At 35.9% G+C, this 25,635-nt stretch overlaps 1 protein-coding gene across 5 annotated transcripts; it reads right to left on the reverse strand.

Moving 5' to 3' along the window:
* Positions 1-1,811: 1,811 nt before the first annotated feature.
* Positions 1,812-24,116, reverse strand: LOC121315908 (tetratricopeptide repeat protein 13-like). Of its 5 annotated transcripts, none has more exons than XM_041250502.1 (23): positions 23,909-24,115; positions 22,055-22,149; positions 18,511-18,610; positions 17,902-17,972; positions 17,330-17,395; positions 17,007-17,099; positions 16,670-16,786; positions 16,010-16,120; positions 15,013-15,095; positions 14,606-14,747; positions 13,912-14,086; positions 13,489-13,645; positions 12,934-13,064; positions 12,499-12,631; positions 12,042-12,131; positions 11,713-11,796; positions 11,332-11,416; positions 10,338-10,444; positions 9,690-9,825; positions 4,744-4,823; positions 4,414-4,492; positions 3,299-3,378; positions 1,812-2,917 (listed from the first exon to the last, which is right to left on the reverse strand). In XM_041250502.1, exons 1-23 carry the CDS (start codon positions 24,075-24,077, stop codon positions 2,803-2,805), a joined length of 2,499 nt encoding a protein of 832 aa, XP_041106436.1. In that variant the 5' UTR covers positions 24,078-24,115; the 3' UTR covers positions 1,812-2,802. The 5 variants fall into 5 exon arrangements, with proteins under 5 accessions (XP_041106436.1, XP_041106435.1, XP_041106439.1 ...); XM_041250501.1 differs by having other exon boundaries at positions 10,338-10,447; XM_041250505.1 differs by having other exon boundaries at positions 18,535-18,610; positions 23,909-24,113.
* Between the last annotated feature and the right edge of the window lie 1,519 nt (positions 24,117-25,635).

Genomic DNA, 25,635 nt, shown 5'->3' on the forward strand with positions numbered 1-25,635 from the left:
ACTAAACCAAAATTCGTGGAGTGCAGTGAATCTTTTCTCTTTTCCTGCTTGCATCCTGTTTCCTTAGTCCGTCCTCCCCAGGTCTTCATAAAGTCGACAGCTATTGGTTGCTCTTGACATAAAATTATACAAATGTGCCAATTAAAGACAGACTATAATTGACACATTTACTTTCCAACAATGGAGACTTTCATTTGACAAGTCTGTTGTCGAGCCTCATTCTTATAACGTCTATTATTATCATAACGTCCATTATAAATTATATGATTTTAAACCATCAAAAATAAAACCTGCCCGAGCCTTCACATAAAAAGAAACACAAACGTGGATGTCAAAAACGGAAGGAAAAGATTTTAAAAAATAAATAAAAAACTGCAATAAGTACATCAAATTTTCCATGTACATTCAAAATATATATTTCTGTGAAGTATGTGTGTTCTGCTTTCTGTTAATTGTGTACTAAGTAAGCTACAGTAAAAAAAAAAAAAATGTGCTAAAATAATTTAGTTTTATTAAATATTATTTTACTATTTGCACACTGTACAGTAATGTTGAAAATGCAGCAGCATGATTTATTTTGTGTTATGTAAAAAGAAAGTGCGCTACAGGTATTCATTTCATTCAGACAACTCCTGTCCCCAGACATGTCTGGTTTAGCGAGGGACTACTTATTATGAAAACTGTTTTGATAAAGATATTTTTGATTTGCCTGGCACCAGGCCTGAAAAAAAAGCACTAATATTGTTTTTTTAAATTTTCCCATATTTAATGTAAATCATGCATTTTTTTTGTAAATTTAGCCAAAAAATCCAGATTTAGCTAAATACATAAATGTTAACAAACACATTCTTAAAAGTTTTGAAATGTGTACATTTTTTTGTCATTGTAGGTAGAGGCAGGGAAGCAGAGACTGGCTCTCTGAGTCTAAGAGGGCTCATTTACCTTCAGATTTAGCTGGCAAAATAAATATTTATTTTGTGAAAACCTAGATTTATTTTTTCAGATTTAATTGCTGACCGATAATGTTTTTCAGATGTATCTGTTAGGTAAATGTTGAAATTGCCAAGTGTAAAAAAAAAAAAAAAAGCACAACAAAATGTATGCTAAGGCGACAGCACATAAAAAGATAGCGTACCATTGCTCTAGAGGCTCCAAATCTTCAGCAACAAACTCTTGGGTAATTCTGACTCTCTAGCACTAAACAGACTTCAAAATCCATGTGACAAAATGTCCTTTCAACTTGGCTGGTCCTGCCTACTTACCCTCTCTAGATGCTGCAGGTTGGGTTGGAAAGGTCAAATGGTTTGAATAGAATAAGGTAAGTCCAGTCCTAGTCAGGTAATTATCCAGACAAGCTGAAAGCCATGTAAAGGCAGATCTAGAGGAACATTCTAAAAACAGTATGGGAGCATCAGAACCACTCAGAAAGATTGCAAACAATCAGGCTGTAAATACTGTAAACTATTTTGAGAGTCTAGACTCTCTTTCTTCAGTCCTGTGCAGACATAATGAATAATGCTTCAATGCCATTCATGTTTGATTACAGACGATCTTTGGTTGCAAACTAACAGTCAGACATCATATTCAGAATGTGGTTTTAAACAGCTTTAAACAACTTCATGTTTGCCATTTTAAAAGTACTAACTTGTTACATTTACAAATATATAATTGTTCTTCTGAATCTGTTCCCTCATATTCTTGGATTACTGTAGTTGGTTGAGCATTTAGCTACATTACTCTAAAATGTTGGTAGTATTTCAAACCCTAAGCTGACTTCCAACCTCATTATTTCCCATAACAAAAAGAAAGGACAGTACAAATGCATTGTAAAACATTTTATTGACCACAGATGAACTAATTCTCTTGAAACACTTCCCCCCACCCCCCAAGATAAGGTCGTGGGCCAGTGACAAACTGTTATTTTCCCCAACTACATTAACTTGTACAGAAAATATCATTCTCTGTAAAATGTGAACTCACATAGTGCAAATTTTCTGCCAAACAGCAACGACACTGATTTGAACAATACAAAGTACATGATAAAAATGCACAAGTACTACTTGAGATAACTGATGTTATCACTTTTTTTTTGTTTCTTTTATCCCCCACAAACATTAGCGTAATGAAGAAATAGCTGCACATTGTGTTGTCCTGTTCACAGTTAAACATAGTTGTTGTCCCTGAACATGTCTGATGTTAGTGGCATATTTCCTAATTCAAAACATACAAAATAAAACTACAGTTTTTGAAAAGTGCAAATATGGGAATTATTGTACTTGAGGACACTCCTTGCCATTTCTTGTTCTTATCCATTCTAATGATCTGTTTCAGTCAATTTGCAAAATAATTAGGGAAAACTCCAATGTGGCAAAGACTCGAATGTGCCTACTAGAATTGTAGTATTCCATTTTTTTTTTTTAAATCAAAGAATATCAAAAAGTAGCAAAAGACATTAATTTACACCCATGGCTAAAATATCTTTAGATGCACTTTCTGCTCAGAATAGATGGAAGCCCCTATGTGGCACTGAACCAGAATAGAGTCAACTGAGGTTTAATAAGGTATATTCAGTAATTGACTACAAAGGACCTGGATGTATGTGATGTATGTGTAGAACCATTACAGTGAAGGAATGGGCAAATTTACCTTCTTAAAATGTATACTTATGATACGTTGTATTGCAAGGGGTTTTCCTATTACCTCTTACTAAGCCTAACATTTTCCCATGAGATGGAAGCTCCGTGGATTCTGAGAAGGCAGTGTGTGTAAAGCGACGGTCCTTCACTACTGCATTATCTATTGTTAGGATTTTTTAGGGCACTGAGAAGTGGAGTCTGTGTTCAGAACCTCGATCATTGTTCTTGTTGTTGGAAACGTTTCTGCTACAGACGGAAGACTTTGGTACCAGTCTGGAAGGCTTTTTAAAAAAAAAAAAAAATAAGAAAATCTTTTAAGTTTGAGACAGTTTTTGTTAGTAGATGGCAGATATTAATATGCACATACTTCATAAAGTGATAGGCAGCAGTGCTTTGCTCCAGGTATAATTGTTTTAGTTCCCAGAGTAAACATGGGTACAAGTTCTTTTAAAATAAAAAAGGAGTACAGATAACATAAACGTATGTCTGTACATAGGCCTTTATGTGCAAGAAAAAAAAAAAAAAATTATAACATACACCCCACAAAATAGACCGCCGTGACTTCCAACCACAGTATGTACTTGCAAGAATGCATGTGTGACATACGTACGTTTGTAACAGTAGACAGATAATAAATCAAACTACAACAGTAACAGAATTACCTTTTCAGATCCATCCAGCTTTTTGAAATTTTGCCAAAGGCCTCAGGGCTAGATGTTGTCATGGCTTCAAAATCAACCAGCTGAAAACAAAATGTAAGCATTTTTTAAAAACACACATGTTCTATGCTAATGCAATTCAAACCAAAGAAGTCAACAAAGATGCCAATTCTATTAGATCATCTGTGTTTTAGTTGCTTGTCCTCTACAACAATCAAACTTGTGAATTCAAACCCTCTATTAAATATTTTTTTTTAATGGTCCATTTAACCCTTTCAGGGCCAAGCATTTTTCAGTAGGATGCTCCCCTAAGATCAGGTGTTTTTTTGGCTGTATCTGACTCTCTTCCTATGAAAATTCAGTAAAAATCATTTTTTTAGTTGCACCTTACAAATTGTGTCCTGTTTTTCAGAATACTCTGTGGAACATTATAAAGTACTTCAGAAACCATACAAACATTTTTTTTTTTTTTTTTTAAAGTTAAGGAATTTTTTAAAATGTATTCTGCTTAGAGATACATGTATAAAAATGTGTTCTTCTATAACCCGTGCGACCTTACAATACTTCCTGAAAGTTTTGCTGAAAGATATTAATGTTTGGGCAAATTACAAGACATTGTTTCACCTGAGGGATTGCACTGACATAATACACGTTTATACTCAGGGTCTTTATAAGCAATAATGAACAATACTCTCGATTATCTCAAAATAAATATTTTATTAATAAAACAAAGTTACTCATTTCATTATTATCAGTAATAAGGAAAAAATACATGTAGTTCATGAAATAGTATATGCTTATATCCACTTTTCTTCATATTTATAAATGTTGTAAAAGATATGTTACATGGAGACGGAATACATGTTCTGATGTAATTGTAAGTCAAATATATCAGCTTTACAGTGTTTTCCCTTTTTCTAATTGCTGAATGTCAGTCCCTCCCCTATCCATTGATGTGTGTTACAAACCTGCACTGCAAAGTAAGGTGGCCCTTTAAGTCTAAAAAAGTACTTTATTTATTTATTTTTTATTTTACATGATCATGGTCCTAGAAGCCCATTTCAGTATGATCGTGTTAACATGATCTCTGTCCTTAAAGGGTTAAGAGACTAGCTTACCTTTCCTTTGGGTATTCTTCCCATTACCTCCTTCCCACTAGCCATCAATGCACCCATAACCACAGAATAAGCTACCACACTGTCAACAGAAAACACAAAGGAAACAGTATGTTATTAAAGTAATTGCATCTAAAGCCCAAGATGCTGGTATTTTGTCAGTGGGCTACCCTCCCTGTTTGGTGTCACTGACAACTGTAACTAACATAAATACTCCCAGGTAGATCAACAGTAATGACAGCATCTTCACACAGATCAAAATCTTTCACAGAAGTTACATACAGTGGCTAAATTTTTAATTGTTGTAATCAAAGGCTTGGAAATCTAACATACCTGGAACCTCTAGAGAGAGGCATTAAATTATAAAAGTAATAAACCAGTGAAAGGATTAAATTGCATACAGCCTCTGCATCCTGTATGGGGAGGGGAAAAAAAAAAAAAAAAAACAGTGAGTGAGGTTAGGTTGAAAAAATGTTGCAGTGAAATAGTTCATTCTTACTGGACACCACATGTAATAGAACTTCATTGAAGGAATCATAGAACACAGCAGTGTACCACTTATAACACATATTTACTATTTCAATGTGTGTGTGTGTGTGTGTGTGTGTGTGTGTGTGTGTGTGAGAGGTTAAAACAGTGCATCAGTTAAATGTTACATTTTTACTCAACACTGGTAATGGAAGTCAGGTATGAAAATAGCTGTGTACCTAACATTAGGAGAGTAACTCAACGTGTACAGTCTCTATACAGCAGAAAACTAAAAAGACACTCAATCTTATTATGGCAGCCATATTAGGTCAGGGGTCAGTCATGATCAGCAACAAATTTAGGTTGCCTCTGCAAATATGAAGTCCCCATCTCAAACAGTTTCTGACATATGAGTTAAATGGTCTGTGTACATCAGCATGATTTAATAGAAAAGTGTATATACGTTTAGAAATTGTTGTGGTCCAAGCCTTTTGTTCGTTATATCGTGGGGTTCGTTATAGTAAAAAGGACAATCAAAATGAACGATAAACTGTTGAAGTAACAGTTAGTGAGATGAGATTGTGAATAAAAGTAGAATTACATGTACTTGTTCTTCTCATTCCCGAATTTAAGCTGAATTTTTATTCAAAAATCAATCTGACATGAATCGTTTCTAAGTGCACCAAATCTTAATCCAACATGCAAGAATCCAAACTGAGTTTTTATTCCAAATCAACCTAACATGGAAAGTTCATCAGATCTTCAAGGTTTTTTGTTTTTGTTGTTGTTTCTTTCTTTAAATCAACGTTGCTTTGCTGCATGGTTGCTGAACAAGCTTGTGCTTTTTGAAAACCTATACTCACGGCAGAGATATGCCTTTTTAATATAGTTTCCAGCTTTGTTGCAACATAAAATGATTTTCATTTCTGTGTAGTTACACAGTGCACACTTTTTATCAAGACAAAAGAGTTGACTTCACTGCTGAGGTGGCATCCCATGTGTTATATTGACAGTATGTGTTTATAGTATCTTTTTTTTTTTTTTTTTTTTAATTTGCGGTCCAGGAGCCTGGTTTGTTATAATGAAGGCATTATAGTGAGGGTGTACTGTACCTAAAATTTTTTATTATAATATATATATATAGATATATATATATATATATATAGTGCTGGACGAACACACACCCATTTGCTATTGTCCTCAAAAGTGTAAACCTATAACCGAGTATTAAATTTTAAACAAACAAATAAGTTGAAATTTGTGAAAAGTTTATTTTTTTTTAAGGGGGGGAAAAACTCACCATTTTGGTTCTCGTTTATTACATTCAACAAACAAAAATATATATATAATATATAATATATACAATCTATATAAAAATCACTACACAACATTTCCAGCAAGTTAGGCATTTCAGAATGAAGTGCTTGCCTGTTAGATTCTGACTCGCGCTATAAGAAGCACAATGCTTTGAGGCAGATGGCTTTTCCATTGCTGTCGAAAACTTTTAAAATAGAGGCTCAAGAGCTGCTGTGTTGATCCTGTGTTTTTTTTTTTGTTTTGTTTTTTTAATATTAAATCTCACATATCACACGGAGCTCTTTTTTTCATTTGCCATTTTTTAAACTATGGCGCAATATCTGGTGAGGCAGTAAATAAGCGTAAGGAATTTTTGTCATTTGTAGCGAATACAAGCATCTGATTTTTGCATCTGAATATATGTCAAAATATATTTGTTAGAATATTAAAATATTTATCCCAGCACTAATATATATGCATATAATAATATATAATACATGCTCCCTTGAGAAAGACATGTACAACATATCAAAACGTTGGGCAGCTGGCTCTTTGAGCTAATATATATATATATATATATATATATAATATATATATATATATATATATATATATATATATATATATACACACACACACACACACACACACACACACACACACACACACACACACACACACACACACAGTGGCTCTCAAAAGTATTTACCCCCCTTGGACTTTTCCACATTTTTTTGTGTTTCAACATGGAATCAAAATTGATTTAATTATGAGTTTTTGCCACAGATCAACACAAATAAATAAAATCTACAAATTGTTCTAAATTAATTACAAATACAAAACAGAAAATAAATATGGAAAATGATTAATAAAATGTGGAAAAGTACTTTCCCGGGCTTATGAAAATACTTTTGAGAGCCACTCGTGTGGTGTGTGTGTGTGTGTGTGTGTGTGTGTGTGTGTGTGTGTGTGTGTGTGTGTGTGTGTGTGTGTGTGTCTATATATATATATATATATATATATATATATATATATATATAAGATAGTTGACACGGGTAGAAAATCTGGAACTGGGTATGCCCCATCTTTTAGAAAAATACGTGATCTTTTTTGGGTAAAAACCCATTACTGTTTTCACGTGCACGATATAAATTTAAATATATCATAGTACACATCAGTGAAGACTAGTCACTTCTGATCTGTAGACTAGTGTAATTTTCAGTATTGGAAATGTCGAAAAAAAAAAATAATAATAATAATAATAATAATAATAATAATAATAATAATAATCTTCTCCACTTAAATATAGTTATTAATGTTAAATGAGCTTCATGCTGCAAGATTCTTTGCGACATATTAGCCATATTCTGCTGTTGTCGTTAACATGGCTGTTATGTTCAGTTAAGTAATGCAGTGGTACAGCATCACTATTACGTTATGTATTGTTGCAACAGCTACTGTAAATTGAACCAGCTGGGTTTTGACAGCAGTCGCAAAAGAGTTAGTGGGACATGTGCATCTGTTTGGTTGTAACAATAAAGTGCCGTTTCTGATCTGTAAATTCTGTCCTGTGAATACATAACAATGACATCCAAGCAAAGCATTAGGTGGAATTTCTTTACCAAGCAGGAAAAAACTGAATTTGCAAACTCTGCCAAGGAAGTATTTCATTCAAAGGAGGAAGCACACTTACTTAATGTGCTCCACATTATTTTATCTTAAATTTAATTTGTTTATTTATTTTTAAATAAAGGCTACTTATTTTATCTTTTTGGTAAGAAACTTCAGTGCCTATAGAAAGTCTACACACCCTTTCATAATTTTCACCTTTTGTTGCCTTATAGCCTGGAATTAAAATGCTTTTTTTTTTTTTTTTTTTTTTTTTCATTTATCTACACATCCTACTCCACAACTTCCAAGTGAAAAAAATATTCTAGAAATTTAAATTAAAATAAAAACTGAAATGGCTTGGTTGGATAAATGTCCACCCCCCCTTGTAATAGCAATCCTAAATGAGCTCAGGTGTAACCAATCACCTTCAAAATCACACACCAAGTTAAGTGACCCCACCTGTGTTAAATTGTAGTGATTCACATGATTTCAGGATAAATTCAGCATTTCCTTTAGGAACTGGTGGGTAGTGCATTTCAAAGCAAAGACTCAACCATGAGCACCAAGGCGCTTTCAAAAGAACTCCGGGACAAAGTTGTTGAAAGGCACAGATCAGGGGATGGGTATAAAAAAATATCAAAGGCCACGAATATCCCTTGGAACATGGTCAAGATGTTTATTAGTGGAAGGCTTACGGCACCACCAAGACCTTGCCTAGATCAGGCCGTCCCTCCAAACTGGATGACCGAGCAAGAAGGAGACTGATCAGAGAGGCTACCAAGAGGTCAATTGCAACTTTGCAAGAGCTACAGGCTTTATGGCCAAGACTGGTCAAAGTGTGCATGTGACAACAATATCCCAAGCACTCCACAAATGTAGCCTGCATGGTAGGGTGGCAAGAAGAAAGCCCACATTGAATCCCGTTTTGAAGTATGCAAAAAAACATTCAGGAGATTCTGTAGCCATGTGGCAAAAAGTTTTGTGGTCTGACGAAACTAAAATGCAAAACGTTATGTTTGGCACAAGCCCAACACAGCACATCACCCAAAGAACACCTTCCCTACAGTGAAGCATGGTGGTGGCAGCATCATGTTATGGGCATGTTTCTTATTGGCAGGAACTGGGGCACTTGTCAGGATAGAAGGGAAAATGAATGGAGCAAAGAACAGAGAAGTCCTTGAGGAAAACCTGCTGCCCCCTGCAAGAAACCTGAAACTGGGATGGAAGTTCACCTTTCAGCATGACAACAGCCCAAAGCATACAACCAAAGCTACATTGGAGTGGCTAAGGAACAAAAAGGTAAATGTCCTTGAGTGGCCCAGTCAGAGCCCCGACCTAAATCCAATCGAAAATTTGTGGCATGACTTGAAGACTGCTGTCCAGCAAAGCTCCCCAAGGAACTTGAAAGAGCGTGAACAGTTTTGTACACAAGACTAGTCAAATATTGCCAAATCTAGGTGTGCAAAGTTGGTAGAGACTTATCCCAACAGACTCACAGCTGTAATTGCTGCCAAAGGTGCTTCTACCAAGTATTAACTCAGGGGGGTGGAGACTTATCCAATTATGATCTTTCAGTTTTGTATTTTTAATATATAACTTTCTCAATAAAAAAAACTTATTTCCCCTTAACAGTGTGGAGTATGGTGTGTAGATAAGTGGAAATCCTTCATTTAAATGCATGAAACTCTGAAGCACTGACACAACAAAATGTGAGGGTGTAGACTTTCTATAGGCACTGTGTGTGTGTGTATGTTATATATATATATATATATATATATATATATATATATATATATATATATATATATATCGCATATATATATATATAATTTAATATATATATATAGGTCCTATGAAAGGAGACCTCAAAGGAGACAAAGAAAATATAAAAAATAAATATTTACCCCAAGCTCAGTAGACAGCATTAGTGCCTTTCCTTTTGTAGTCAGATCCTTGTACAGAGATTCAATCTCCAACTGATACTGCTGTGTCCTTTCTTCTGTTGTCTGTGTTTCCACAGAAAACAACATGCTTCCAACTCTGTTTAAAAAGAACAAAACCCAGCATAACATGTGGTCTGTCCTTCCATTAAAAAAAAAAAAATGCACTTGATGTATTTTTGTTTGTGACCATAGCAGAAAGCACAGTAGTAAAGCAGAAACAGCATCTGCGCATTCACATATACACAGGCTGCATGTGTGAAGGCAGAGTGCAGCAGAGCACCCTTTCCCTGGATATTACAGAACCAGGAATATCAAGTTAATGTCGAAGAACAATTTGGAAACAAAAACTACACTCGTCAATTTTTGGATTTCTTTCTGTCAGTTTACTTCTAAGTATTTTATGTGAAAAAGCATACTTCACAAGCCTTTTTTTTAATTGAAAAGGGAAAATGACAAGCTTGGTTACTGTAAAAAAATGTTTTACATCTGGTAACGGGACATTATTATAAACACAAACTAGCAAAATGTCGAACACCTTTCAGATACATTATATATATATATATATATATATAGTATAGACTGAAAACTATTCACAGTAACTGAATTTACCTGTCTCCCGTAATAGTTATTGTAGATCCATCATATTCCTTTCCTGGCTCGTTTAAACTGGGTACCTTTGTGTTCACTGTAAATCCATCTCTGGTTTTGCTGTTAAACTGCTTTATATACAAAATAGGGGAAAATATGATTTATATTTAAAAGAGAACAATGAACTATAGAACTACAATGCAATACTTATACAGATTTCTTAGAGATTTCTAATTGCATACATTACTGTTTATTTGTTCAGATGACAGGTTGGCGCATGTATTTGCCAGTGTATGTTCAACATATTAAAATCAATGTGCAGCTGCAAAAATGCTTGCTTTCTATTAGTTTATGTTAATGATCATTTGTCTCACTCTTGCACATTATTGGATGTTATGGATCATTCTGCTTAACCAATGAATTTTTTTTAACGATTATCCTGGATTACACAATTTCTGTGAAATGTAGTCAATACCACATAACACGTAGTTCCCTGTGAAAATCCCAGCAAACGTACACACTGCCTGTCACATTTAGGAACCTGGAAGCTGGTTTAGTTTGTTTCCGGTAAATGATTGAAATTGCACAGAGCTTGAAATATCTTCAATGAAAAAGACACCAGCTGCATCAAAAAATATATATTTCTGCTAAAGATCACTCTGTCCAGTAAAAGAAAGGGATATTTCACAAGTCTGGTGACATTGTTATTATTATTTATGGGGTTTTTTTTTTGACAATTTGGTGAAAATAGAAATGTCGTTAAAAGGTGGACATAAAAACTAAATATTCTGAAATTTTGCATTTACTGTTGTTTAAGGCAGTATTTGATTACATTTGTTGTATAACAATCAATTAGAATCTGACAAGGCTGTTTTTTCTGCTTTAATAAATATGTTGAAATCGTGAAATATCTATTTTTAGACCGAAGTGCCATGAAGCCATTTTTTTTTTACCATGAATAAAACACAGCCCTAACCATGCCCAATTACTATCATGAATGTATTAACTAATTTACCTTCATTATGGGAAGAAGGTCTTCAACTTTATTAACATCATCCAAGGCCTGTCTTACTTCTAGAAGGCCTCTTGGGTTATAGGCTCTGCAAGAATGAAAGGATGTGCAAGACATATTACCAGGAAGACAAATTCAGAACAGCTGTAAGGAAACTCAAGCATATGTCTTCACGGATTAATTTTCCTCCCCCATCCTTAATTCTCACCCATAGTATTCTTTAGAGCAATTAATTTATATTGCAAACTCCTAGTGTCAAGTCTTAGGCACTATTTAAAAGGTTACTATTTAGACAATATGCCCTAACTAAAGAAAGAACCAAGAGCCACAAGATCAATTCAAGACTCAACTACTTTTACATGTTAGTGGGAAATGGTCACTTACCCGTGATAAACAAGGATTCTGTCTTTGATGAAGCTAAGGATTTTATCAAAATATGCCAAATAACGTATATTGATTATTTGTCCCCTGTGAACAAAGGGAACAAATGTAATTTATTTTCAGTAATATTCAAGAATAACAATTAAAAAACACAGTTATAGCACTCATCATCATCTTACTCAAATGAGACTGAAGGACAACCAGTTCATTAGCAAATGTCACTTTCCAGTAAAATTAACAAGGAAAATGTCATGACTAACTCATACCGTACAAGTAGCTGGCTATTTTTCTATTTTTATGTTTAATTTTCCCACCAAAAGGCCTTTTTGTACCTGATTAGATTGATATGATTGTTGAAGCCTCGACTGATGCTTGCTTGCATCTGGTCCAGCCACAGCACTGGCTGGTCAGGGTCTGCAATCCTATAACAAGAGACAACACAATTACTGCCACAAAACGGTTACTGTCGATCCAATTACATGACCTACAGAATCATAGAATTAAGTTGTGTACTGACTGTGAATCCAATATCTCAAAGCTTTTGGTCTTTGTCATCCGGAAATCAAAGTGTCACATGAGCAAAAAACTGGCAACCACTGAAAATATTAAAGTTGGCATCTCGAATGGTTTATGAGATAAGAGCTGTTGAGAAAGTGAATGCACATGGGGCAGCGATAGATTATTTTGAAAATTCACGTTTTAGAATTGGTTAGTATTGACTTTGGTAGTTTAAAGGAAAACAAAAGTTCACCATGTGCAGTATAAAGGAAAGTTAACGTACAAACGTACCTTCTCCATTTAACTGCAATGTCAAACATATCTCTCCACTGCATTTGTCTCGTTTTGCCATTGATACGCACTTTAGAATTACTCCATGTTCGCTGAATGGCCTGCATCACTTCTAATGTTGCTAGTCCCATGGCTACAGATCAATAATTTACAGACAAGTTACACTTGTGGTTTAACAGACTTCCATTAAAAAAAAAAAAGAAATCTTCCTTATTAAATTCATAATGACACACAAGCACAGCTGTGTGATGTTAATGGTTTACAAAATAAACCCACTGAAATTAAGCAAAAAAAAAAACAAACAAACTGAAATCATATTTTCCTGGCATCATGGTTGTAGGGTTGTCACTTGGTCAAATATAACCAAATATGACTTTTTTCTTTTACTGACGTTGTTTTATTAACAGTTCCCCACATTTCTGAGTTTCCACCTACCTCTGTGTATTCTGTGATTGGGAAGGAATCCTGGTGTATCATATTGCATAAGGGCACCTAGGTAATCTGCAGTGCAAATCAGCTTCTGAATTTCTGGGTTATAGCTTTTGAAATTCTGAGGTAGAACATCCCTTAAACAACAAGAAGTAAACCGTTATCGGCTGGGGTACTTCCTATACAGACAGCACCCACATTTATATATATATATATATATATATATATATATGTGTGTGTGTTTTCAGTATATAAATATTTGTACCCAGTAACCTTTAATTTAACACATGCTGTGCCATTTTACTGAAACTATAGGGGAGGTCAATGACAAATATACATATTTCCTCTCAAAAAGACGTTTCTTTTAGCATAGAGGGCACATATGGCTGAAAACACATTAAAACAACACATTATCACCATGATGACACATTAAACCTTGGCAATATTCTTCCACTTAAGTACAACTTATGTTTTAACTAAAAAGCAGCTGGCCCTTGACTATGTCATGAGGCACTACTGACTGAGGACTGAACACTATTCTCCCAGTCCCTGAAAACTCACTTAATATGAGGCTGCAATCCGGGCTGCTCCTCATACTCTTCAATTAGAAAAGGAAGGTTTTTAGCCCAGTGGTTCTTGAAGTTTCCAGGAAGATCCAGATCAACATTGTATTCTGTGACTGGGGTGTCAAGATGTGCATGCAAATAGCGAGAGTATTCTACAAAAAATAAATAAATAAATAAATAAACACGTTAGAAACATTATATAGCAGCAAATTCAAAATTAGAGCTAAAGTATCACGAAAAAGAAGTTCACCGTGACCTACAGCAGATCCACCATAAATCAGTGACATACAGACAGATAGCCTCAGATTATAATACTCTCCATAACTAAAGAATGTCCTGACCAAGTCACACAAATTATTATTATTTTATTTTTTTTAAAGATTTAGTAATAAACATTCAAAACTAAACCGTAACTCACCTCTGAGGTATTTTACTTTGAGATATTCAGGGCTTGCTTTCTGGCCTGGCAAAGGGTCATTTAACATTACTTTTGTCTGAGCTTTAATGCCTTCATAAAACTGGCCCACGGCAACATGGCTAAGGCCTTTCATGTACTGGCAAACCTCATTGTAAGGTTCAAGCTGGAGACACCTCTATGGGACAAAGAAAAGCACCGCATAATTCAATACACAGTATTTCATTGACTGTTAGGATTTCAGATGCTGGCTTATTATGTAGGTAAAATAGAGGTTTACAGACTACAGTTAAAGTACAGTGCAAAAGTAGAACATATAAAATGTGTAAGTTACCTACAGTAAGGTCTCAGCAGTAACAGTGATAAAACGATACATTCTTATGTGTGTTTTGAACTCATGAAGACTAGAATATAAGCATCAAATCTTCAAGCATTGCTATTCAGCATATCTACTGTTTGAAAACTAACCATTTACAAATACTAACAGGATATAACAAAAATAATTTAGACAGTCACTTCCAAATCTGTTGAAAGTGTTAATTTGTGAATTATATAGTAAAGAGCCAGCCCAGCTTGAGAAGACAGTTTTGATGATATTTTTTAAATGTTAACAATATGTAACTAGAAAACTGTTTCAATTTCTTTAACCTGAATAAAAGTTAAGCCCTGACTCAGTTCTGTGTCTGTCACCAATTACCTTGAAATTTCTTAAAGCTTCCTGCAGACTGCCATGATGGTAAAGCATAATTCCTCGGAGCTGAAGAGACTGAATGTGATTCTGATTTAACATCAAAGCCTTCTGAAAGCTTTCCATGGCAGCTTCAAAATCGCCAAGCTCCCTGTTCGCAATATAAAGAACATCCATTATCAACAAATCTTCGTAGAAAGTAACCCTTACACATAACTGCTTTGATAATATTTTGAAAATTAATGAATATTCACGTGTGTGAATCTTGAACGAACATCTGAACATGAAAATGCAATGTTTATCCCAGCACTATTACTTATTTAGTTTATTTTTTTACACCAACTTTCACAGTCCTTGTTGCTCAGCAAAGAGAAAGCATTTTCTCTTTCTTGAACACACTCCATTTTCACTCTTACCTGTAGGCCTGGCCGAGACTTTTGTATGCATCTATGAAATCTGTTTTAAGCTTGAGGGCTTCTTTGAATGTTTCAATAGCTTCCTGTGACAGATAATAAAGACAAGACAATAATTACTTCCTGTAACCTTTAGAGGTACAATATCACACTTCACCACAACCTACAGTAACTTCTCATGTCTAAAGTAAGCAGCTCCACAAATGAAATCTGATCTTAAAAGCAGAAGCAAATGTTTATAACTTTTAGTACTTCATGCATCGTAGACATGGTAATATTATTTATGAATATACTGGACCAATCAATCCATCAATCACTCTAAAAACAAAGCACTTAGTAGCATGCAGAGAAAATCAGCACCTCACACATGCAAATGTACTACAGCAGAGATAAGGCATTGGAACTTCTGCGGACAAAAAAAGCATACTCGTGGTACAGTCTAAGGGAAATGGCAGCTCTGATGGAATACACTGTAGTATGTGGGAAACCAGTAGTAGTTGTAAACTGAAATAAGTATAGATGACAGATGCATCTTTAATGGTTTGAGACACCGTGGGAGGTTAAAACAAAAGTGGCCACAAAAGTGTTCATTTGTATTGGACAATACCTACCCATAGCCAAGGTGACTGAGGGACTCATACAGCAGGACTTATCTTTGTATCAAATGTGACAGCAATTGGTGCTTTTTTGAGCCAAGTGAAAGGGCACATTTTCCAGAGTGAATAAAACAATTATAATGCCATAAAACTAGAAAGAAGCAACTTGGATGCAGAAAGGAACTAGAACAATTGTATTCCCCTCTGAAAATTTGCCTTGAGAGAACGTCTTTCATAGATATGACCACAGACAAAAACAAATGTTCTCACAAAACAGTAATACTTACTGGATGATACCCACAATCAAAGTTGGCAAAGGTTCATAAAATTCTGATGTGAACTGAATTTCAAACATAGTTCAAAGTGTGCGGTATTTGCTTTCGAGGTTTAATGAACAGATTTACCTTCAGCATTCCCCTGTGGAAGAAAGTATAGCCCTTATACAGCATTGTGATTGGCTGATTCTTCTTTAATGCTAGAGACTGCTGGAAGTCCTCCAAGGCCAATTCATATTCCTAGAACATGTTAGACAGAATACAGCTGGATTGAAGAACAGATTGGAATGTTTAGCAAGATCTGTTAGTATGCAAGTATTCTGTCATGTAAAAGTGGGACGAGCTCATAATATTCATCTGAAGTGCTGGCACTGTGGATTGCAAATGAGACTGTTATCTGATTACTACAGCATTTTTGGTTATAAATATGCAAATACACACTAAAATATAGTAAAATATTTATTTTCCCAAAGATTACAAAAATACTAGAATAATGTCATGTAATGGTAATATAGAATATTTATGTTACTATTTTATATGACTTTGTATTAAGTATGTTTTTGGGTGTAGCTTTTACTTTTCTTTCTTTACTCATAAAAGCAAACCATAAAATCAAACTGCTCCACAACACTGCAGTGGTTTGCAATGTAGTTAAGTTATTTTAAATAAAATACTAGAGAACAAGTATAGATTCTCAGAGACCATCGATAACATGAAGTTTTATTTCTGATATCCAGATATTTTCTGAAATGGATCTAGATCTAGAACTACTATGCAGAAACTACGCACCTCAGATATAAATTTAAGAGTACCCCTGTGACTGTAAAGTCGAGCAGACGGATGCAGCTGGATGGCTTTGGTCAGGTCATTTAATGCTTCGTTGGTTCGCCCCAACGGAGACAGAATCTGTAAAACCCCATCAACCCACAGGAAAAGAGAATTACTTATACAAAGCAAACAATAAAAAGCAAAGCAAAAACAGTAATGAAAGTCACACTGGTACAATGTCTTTAAAGTTAGTTATTACAGTGACTAAATGTCGTATCCAAAGGCTTAAAGAAAAATAACTTATAACCTCCAGTATTCTATATTAAAACTTCAATTGCTGATCCTGATGAAAACTCACCTCTGCTCGCTGCTCATACACCTCTGGCCGATTTGGTGCAAGAGTAATAACTCGACTCAGCTCAAACAGAGCCAGGTCAGCATTTTTAATATCCTGTGGGTGCAGGAAGGGGGTGTACAGTAATTCAAGGAAATGTACAGCAGAACAAACCAAAAGCTGTACACTTTATTATTCAATTTGGTCTTGATTGAAAACCATACATGCCAGTTTAACACTGTGAGTTCGAGCAGGAAATCAAGGCTAAAATTATTCAAATCTGCGATCTTATTTTTACATTTTCATTTTGCAGACTGCAAACTGCAACGCTGCATGGAAATAGTTACCTGCAGACCTTTCTTTCCATATGCAACCCCTCTTCCATAAATAGCACTAACCAACTCTGGATCCCCCTACACCAAAAAAATTAATAAAAAAGCAGAGAATTAATAAAATCCACCCTATTCTACATGCCTGTATATTATGTGTTCATTTCACATACACATAACTCTACATAAATATACAAATAAATCTACATCAATATATGGGAGACCTATCATAAGTGTTTTTATGTTTAAAATGTGTTCAGGCCAACCCACTGGAATGGTGCACAATCAGCATTTTTACATCAATTAAACACAACAAACAATCAGACACATTGTAAAGTAAACAGTGTAGTCTCTTGAAATGTGCCTCAGATTTGTCCTGGGGAACACTATGAAACATCACTTCAAGCCTATACGATTTCCCATTGAGCGTGACATTTCATTGTAGATTAAGTTGTTTTGTTTTTTTTAATTTTCTTTTTACTTGAATATTTCACATTGACATCCAATGACATAACAAAGACATCTAGGATTATTTAAAATATCACTGACCAACACTATTGTTAAAGGCATATTCAGCTTATTAAACATACCTGTAAGAGTGATGAAAAATGTTTTACTGCTTCATCATACAAACCACTTCCAATCAGTACATAACCAATTGCTAATAAAGTTAAAAAAGAAAGAAATTGTCAATTGGTATTGGCTGAAAAAAAAAAAAAAAAGTGAGTGCAATTTGTGATTACAATATGCAGTTCATTCAATTACCTGGAGAGTCTAGAATTAAGTGGTTTTCATGGTCTTTTCAACTCAATATACTGTATTAAATGATAGATGAGTTGCAAACCAAGTAGTTGTACTACATAATAAAGATTACATTATTCTGCCAAATACCTTTTGGAAAAGATTTAAATAATGTTTCATTCTTGAATTCAAAGTCCCCTTGCACTGCCTAACAGTATTCAATATTTTGATCAAATAACATTGAAGCTGATACTTTGGACATTGAACTGCTAATTTACTGGCTGCACAAAGCTGGCCGATTTCAAACCATTTCTTTATAAAAGTTTAGCGGACACAAAAATCATATTTTAAATAAATTTACAGTTACCGTAACACCAGCAAACAAATATTTTCTAAAGTAATAACCATAAAAAGATTTTTGAACACTGAGCAAGCAAAGCCATGTATAAAATACATACCCAACTCTTGTATAAAATACATACCCAACTCTTCATTCATATTCTGGTTGTCAACTGCAAAAGGTAATCTCCTGTGCTCTGCTAGTAGCTTTGCTTGGCTCTGCAAGCAAAAACACGAAACACTGTAGTCATATTTTAGACTTTTCAAACAGACTCATTAAGTAATCTAACACTGCAGCAAATAAGAATCATAGGTACAATATGTGACCACTCTGGATGCCATGTCTTCTATTCCAATAATGCTTACTCCTGCTATTATGACATGAACATCAAAAGCAGACTTCAAAAACTTAAACAATAACACCACAACAGTGTAAATTAGCAGAGGTCAACAACCAGTTTCTGGCAGTAATTTGATGAACTGGTCTCTAATCTCTGGTAATTCCTGGAGGCCATTATTGTAAAAATGGCAATGAACGTATGGAATGTACAATTTACCTCTGCTTAATTCTAACTTTAAGATGGAACTTCCTTTTAAATTGACAGAAGTCTGAAATAGAACAGAAGTAGCACATTACTTAACTTTCTCTAATTAAAAATCCATCACCTTTAAAAAAGTAAAGACCAAAACACTTGTCACATACAGCAATATATGTAACTACAGGGTGCATCCTCAACTAGAGTCTATTCACATAGGAAGAACAAACCATTTTTTAGCTGGCCATTGGTGTATTATTTTTCATTATTTTCCCCACTGGTAACATTGACACTGTTATACAACTATTGTACAATTCAGTGTAATAAGAATTCAGCACTACATGGCAATGCCTAGAAGTTGGAATAATGGCAGGATGTACCATTTCTTCACTGACTTTTACCATGGCAATGGAAGTCATTATTATGGCATCAAAATGGGTAGTGGGAGGAGAGTGTTTGGCTTCTGGAATGCGACTACCGCCAATTCAAGCATACATGGATGACATGACAACAATGACTACAACAGTAGCCTGCACTAATCTGTTATTGGGCAAATTAACCAATAGCATTGAATGGGCACGAATGCAATTCAAGCCCACTGAATCAAGGAGCATCTCTATAATTAAAAAGGTAAAGTAGTAGATAAAAGGTTCTACATTAATGGTGAGGCAATACTAACAGTGTCCGAGAAGCCAGTGAAAAGTCTAGGGAGATGGTATGACGGGGATCTAAAGGACACAGTTCGTGTGGGAGAAGTTAGGCAACAAGCAGTGGAAGGGTTGAAGAGCATAGACTGCAGCGCTTTACCAGGCAAACTGAAACTCTGGTGCTTTCAGTTTGGTCTACTGCCAAGACTGCTGTGGCCACTGACTGTGTACGAGGTTTCCTTGACAACAGCTGAGAAGCTGGAAGCTTTAATCAGTTCATACGTCAGGAAATGGTTGGGAGTTCCATGCTGCCTCAGCACAGTGGGACTTTATGGTAAAGGAATACTGCAGTTACCAATCTCTGCTCTAACCGAGGAGTTTAAGTGCACCAAAGTCCGACTGGAAATTACATTAGTAGATTCACGCGACAAATGCGTCAGGGAGGCAGCCCCTGTGTTGAAAACTGGAGGAAAATGGACGGCAAAGAAAGCTGTGGAAGATGCTAAGGCTGCCTTTCGAATCTGAGATATTATGGGGCAAATTCAGCATTAAAAAGGAGGTTTTGGTCTCAGTTCAGTTCAGTTCAGTTCCTATATGGCATAAGGCAACCCCAGCTCAAAGGAGGAAGCTGGTAGTCAATGAGGTGCAAAAGCAGGGGTAGAGAATCAGGTGTATAAAGGCCATTTCCCAGGCCAAGCAGGGAGAATGGATGAGATGGGAGTGTGGAATAACGCAAGATCGTCTGGCAAGACCTATGGAGAATGGAACAGAGCAGGATCAGTTTCCTCATCAGATCAGCATATGATGTTCCCATCACCACAGAACCTAAACCTCTGGGTGGGTGAGGATCCCTCATGTCCTTTGTGTTCATCACCTGCAACATTAGGCACATTTTGACAGGATGTAAGGTGGGCCTTAGCCAAGGACAGTTTACTTGGCGCCATGACCAGGTGATGCGATGTTTGGCCTTAGCATTGGAAGACAAGCGTAACCTGACCAATAAATTGCCACCAGTTTCATCAAAGCATTACACACAAAAGACAATATTTCTCCATCCAGGAGAGCAACCACCAAGAAAAGGTGTTAAAACCAAGCCTCGCCCAGGACAACTGGAAGCTGCTAGAGACTGGAAGATGCAGACAGATGTTGGTTAACAACGTCGGGTTCAGTGGCCAAGAGTTGCGTTGGTGAAGAACTTATCTGAAGCAGCAGAAAGGAGCACCAACTGGCTGTGGTTGAGACAGAAAGATTCTGGATGGGGATCTCAAGCACAATAGAAAGAAAGTAACGCTGATGTACGGGTAAGTAAGCTGGGCTGAGTTGAGTGGAAGATGGAGGGGGGTGAAGATGGGATGCCAGAATCACTGTTGAGCCCTCTTGAGGTGTCGTGGGCTAGTCAACAAAAAACCGAGGATGGAAGGTGCCCACTTGAAGACCCCTGAGATGTACCCTACTTAGCTCAATCCAGACGGTTGTCATGCTGATGCGCTGGGGAGACCACATTGGGTTGATCCCCGGAGCCAGCATCGCAGCTGTTGTGTGATGCACTGGGGAGGCAAAATGAGCTGATCCCTGCAGCCAGCATTACACTTCAGCAATCAAAACCAGACAGAATGATATCTACATCATCAAATGGAAAACAACGCAAATGGATGGAGATGCAGATGGATCACATTAGTTTACTGCAAAGCTACGTCTTAGTTGGTGCTTATCTTGGCGAGAGCCGAGTTCAAATCAGCATGAAGTTCAACATCTACTCTCGTGTAATGGAAATCATCACTGTAAATACCTCTCTAAAATAAACAGACACAATGGACAAATTGTGTACTAAAGAAAAGATAATAGGGCAATTATTGTTAAATCTGGAATAATAAATGAAACTGTGGATGTCTAGGAGATTTGAATTTAAATTATTTGGTAGTGGTAACAATGAAAAGAGATAATAACATCACCTTTCGTAGCAGGCCTAAACAGTCAACTTTACTAGTGGTGGGAACTCACTACAGGATTTTTCCAGTTTGTGGTCAAAGAGAATATACAAATCTGATTGCACTGGCTTGTGATATGCTTATACAAATTTTAAAAAAAAAGTAATTCCTACAGGTGTGATAATAGGTGAGAATGTATTAACCTGCCTAAATGAAAAGCTAATTTCACTGCTAAAAGTTACATTTTCTGTGCTATGCAACATAACACTGATAGCGTTTGTCTTTCATCGTTTAACTTTTAAAGTAAAGATATGTGTAAGTTCTGTAGAAAAATAAAATGTGTGTGTGTGTATATATATATATATATATATATATATATATATATATATATATATATATATATATATATATGCATACGTTTATGCACTACAGTTACAGTATCATTTCTGGCAAGTCTGGGTTGTTGAATGATATGAAAATAAGTCAGGAAATTGCAACTTTTTGCAGAGCGAAACCATAATTTTGTACCCTTTTGTATAAAGAAACGCATACCAGAATCTTCTCTGTATCCAGGGAAAAAACTGATGCACAGCGTGAATTTCCTCCATTTTCACAGTCTGAGTCATCAAATTGCAAAATGGAAGACTCTGGGGAAAAAATAAATTAAAAAAAGGAATTCACCTATGGCCACATTTTGTTAATTAGCATGTGATCTTTGGATTCTTTAAAGTTACTAGAGAGTACTGTATTTGTTTATGCCAGAGGCACATCTGACTGTTAGGGAAGCCCTGGGAGGTTATCAGACATTGGGTGAAGAAAAAAAATAAAAATAATTAATATGAAAAATACATTAATCTCATTAATTTACCAGATTCCAGGGGGATTAGGATAATGGCAAATAAATGTGTATCCCTTATAATCCAATTTGTAGAAGAGGTTCAAAGGTCCTCAATTATGTTTTGTCTTTAACTGTCTCAATCCACTTTTGGGCAGTCTTGGTGTTTTCAGCTTTCTTGGTGGATTTCACAATGGGCACACTAATTATTTCAGATTTTAATGTGTAGTCCACTTTTGAGTATAGCATTTTCACGTGATGTAGTGACATGTGTGTACCAAAAGCTTGTACACACATTGTGTTTCTCAGTTTGGTCCAATAAAAAAGTAAACATATATTAGTTGTCTGTCCAGAACCAACATTAAGCAATCACTGTAGCTAAAGATTTAAAGGCTTTCTGTCAGTACTCTCTTTGGCAATGTGCAATATAAAACACATATTTACGCTGGTTACCTGGTCAAATATTTAACATTTTTAACCTGAAATGTCTCCAAAATTGTTGGAAGCTTTTTATTTTAGAACTGCTAAACCGCTTTTATTTAAGGCTCACTTAGAAACATGGAATGGTACCAACTCTACTATTCAATAATAGCACTGTATACCATTACATTATCTAAGAGAAATAGGGTACCTGAACCTCTGCAATGCCTAAATCAACCCCTCTCCAAAATATGTTCTTCTCCACCATGACCCTACACAGGCATTAAGGTCTTCAAGAGAAGCTGACCAATGATTTCTTAGGCTGTTTTCACACCGATGGCCAGTAATCGGCATGATCTCCCTTGATTGTAAACCAGCATTAGATGATATGTGGAGCACATACGCGGCCAGCACACAGAATTCTATTCCGAACCGGACCTTGTTTAACAAAAGCCCAACGGTTGTGTCAGCAGAGAGCAGGAGATTTTAATTTTGTTTTAAGTATGTTTCTGAAATCGGAGGACAGTGGTGAGACATACAATAACAACATGCCGAGTGAGACTTGCGTGGTAATTTCTCAGATGGCTTTTGAACAGTGTTAATGCGACTACTTGCCTCTAAATTTTCTGTTTTCAGACTAAACAAATACCACAGTATATTTGCCAATTTTTCTGTAATAGTGACAGAGATGAAAAAAATTTAAATGCTGCTTCAGTTGTATGTTGACATTTTTCCTTAAAGAAACACTGTTTAGATAATTGTTACTATTAAGGCGTAGTAAAGGTAAGAAAGTTGGTCTATGATGTCATAGCCGTGCGGCAAGACAATTATTACCACACGGACATGTAATCTTGTTCAGCCAAACACAACACTTAATTTATCCAAGCCATTTTTAAATCAGTATCTCTTTTTCATATTTTGACAACTTTTCATTCATTGACTGATACGCGGGACTCTAGACAATAAACATCGTTAGTTGAAATATAAACACAGACACTTCAACACACAAATTAAATATATGTGATCCTGTCCCAAATATTCATCCCCATCCTGGCCTAACTAACCTACCGCTCCTGTCACCGGGTGCCGAAACAGGCTCTTCCAGCGAGTTAGACTAGGACGTGGCACAAAGTCATACAAACAACTCTCACCGCATTCTGCTGTGTAGTCTTCCCAGTCGGAGTAGGAGCTACATCCATGTTTCTGCAGATCACTGTTGAAGAAAGTAAGCGTAGAGAAAAATTCCGTTGAAAAAGCCGGTTGACATGCAAAAAGCAGTGACAGTGCAAGCACAACAACACCCCGACCAGCAGGTGCCATGTTGTGTTTGTGCAGGTGAGAAGCGCTGCAAATATGACAATGTAGTTTTATGTGCATGAAGTGCGTCAAGAAAGCTAAGAGAAACACAAACCAGTAAAACTACAACTCCCAACATGCACATCAGAAGGACCCAGAATCCAGGAAGTTGGGAAAGAAACCGGCAGTTTGGAAGCGGGTCGTTATGGCAGCAGAGTCAAAATTGTATTGAATGCAACCAAGAGGCAAACGAACTTCCAGAGATTACAACAATGGGGTGTTATTTTATTCAAGACAGATAAAATATGTTTTGCTCCCGTGCTACTGTTTATTATCTTGATTGTTGGCACTGTACGGTAGCCTACACAGAGGTTATGATTGCTGTTATTGCCGTTTGCATTTTTTGTACATGATCGACGTAAAGAAAGTCTGCATAGTATTATACTATTATCAGTAATGCATGCAGTATTCTTCGTGATATATTTTTGGCTTGAAATATATGTTTTGTCATATTTAGAAATATGTTGAGTTTCTAGTACATGAGACCTTTGCTATTGTCATACAGGTCTAGATACATGCAAAACTCATACAGAATGTGCTTTGCTTTTTGACAATGTGATATAAGAACATAAGAAAGTTTACAAACGAGAGGAGGCCATTCGGCCCATCTTGCTCGTTTGGTTCTTATTAGCTTATTGATCCCAGAATCTCATCAAGCAGCTTCTTGAAGGATCCCAGGGTGTCAGCTTCAACAACATTACTGGGGAGTTGATTCCAGACCCTCACGATTCTCTGTGTAAAAAAAAAGTGCCCCCTATTTTCTGTTCTGAATGCCCCTTTGTCTAATCTCCATTTGTGACCCCTGGTCCTTGTTTCTTCTTTCAGGTCGAAAAAGCCCTTGGGTCGACATTGTCAATACCTTTTAGAATTTTGAATGTTTGATTTAGGTTGCAGCGTAGTCTTCATTGTTCAAGACTGAATAGATTCAATTGTTTTAGCTTGTCTGCATATGACATGCCTTTTAAACCCGGGATAATTCTGGTCGCTCTTCTTTGCACTCTTTCTAGCAGCAATATCCTTTTTGTAGCGAGCTGACCAGAACTGAACACAATATTCAAGATGAGGTCTTGCTAATGCATTGTACAGTTTTAACATTACTTCCCTTGATTTAAATTCAACGCTTTTCACAATGTATCCGAGCATCTTTTTGGCCTTTTTTATAGTTTCCCCACATTGTCTAGATGAAGACATTTCTGAGTCAACAAAAACTCCTAGGTCTTTTTCATAGATTCCTTCTCCAATTTCAGTATCTCCCATATGATATTTATAATGCACATTTTTATTTCCTGCATGCAGTACCTTACACTTTTCTCTGTTAAATGTCATTTGCCATGTGTCTGCCCAGTTCTGAATCTTGTCTAGATCATTTTGAATGACGTTTGCTGCTGCAACAGTGTTTGCCACTCCTCCTATTTTTGTGTCGTCTGCGAATTTGACACATTTAAAACATTACCACAGGTAGAAAAACAAGCATGTTTATAGTGCTAGGAAATATAGCTCTATAATTTAAATGTATGAACTC

Source organism: Polyodon spathula, chromosome 5 (assembly GCF_017654505.1).
Source record: "Polyodon spathula isolate WHYD16114869_AA chromosome 5, ASM1765450v1, whole genome shotgun sequence".
NCBI lineage: Eukaryota > Metazoa > Chordata > Actinopteri > Acipenseriformes > Polyodontidae > Polyodon > Polyodon spathula.

What these genes read in the sequence shown, in the direction of transcription:
- LOC121315908 (XM_041250501.1), bottom strand. Translation starts at nt 24,077, where the DNA reads ATGGCACCTGCTGGTCGGGGTGTTGTTGTGCTTGCACTGTCACTGCTT. An exon ending in CTCTTAAATTTATATCTGAG is followed by an intron (nt 16,121 to 16,669) that starts GTGCGTAGTTTC and finishes AACATGTTCTAG; the next exon opens with GAATATGAATTGGCCTTGGA. An exon ending in AGTCTCGGCCAGGCCTACAG is followed by an intron (nt 14,748 to 15,012) that starts GTAAGAGTGAAA and finishes TATTGCGAACAG; the next exon opens with GGAGCTTGGCGATTTTGAAG.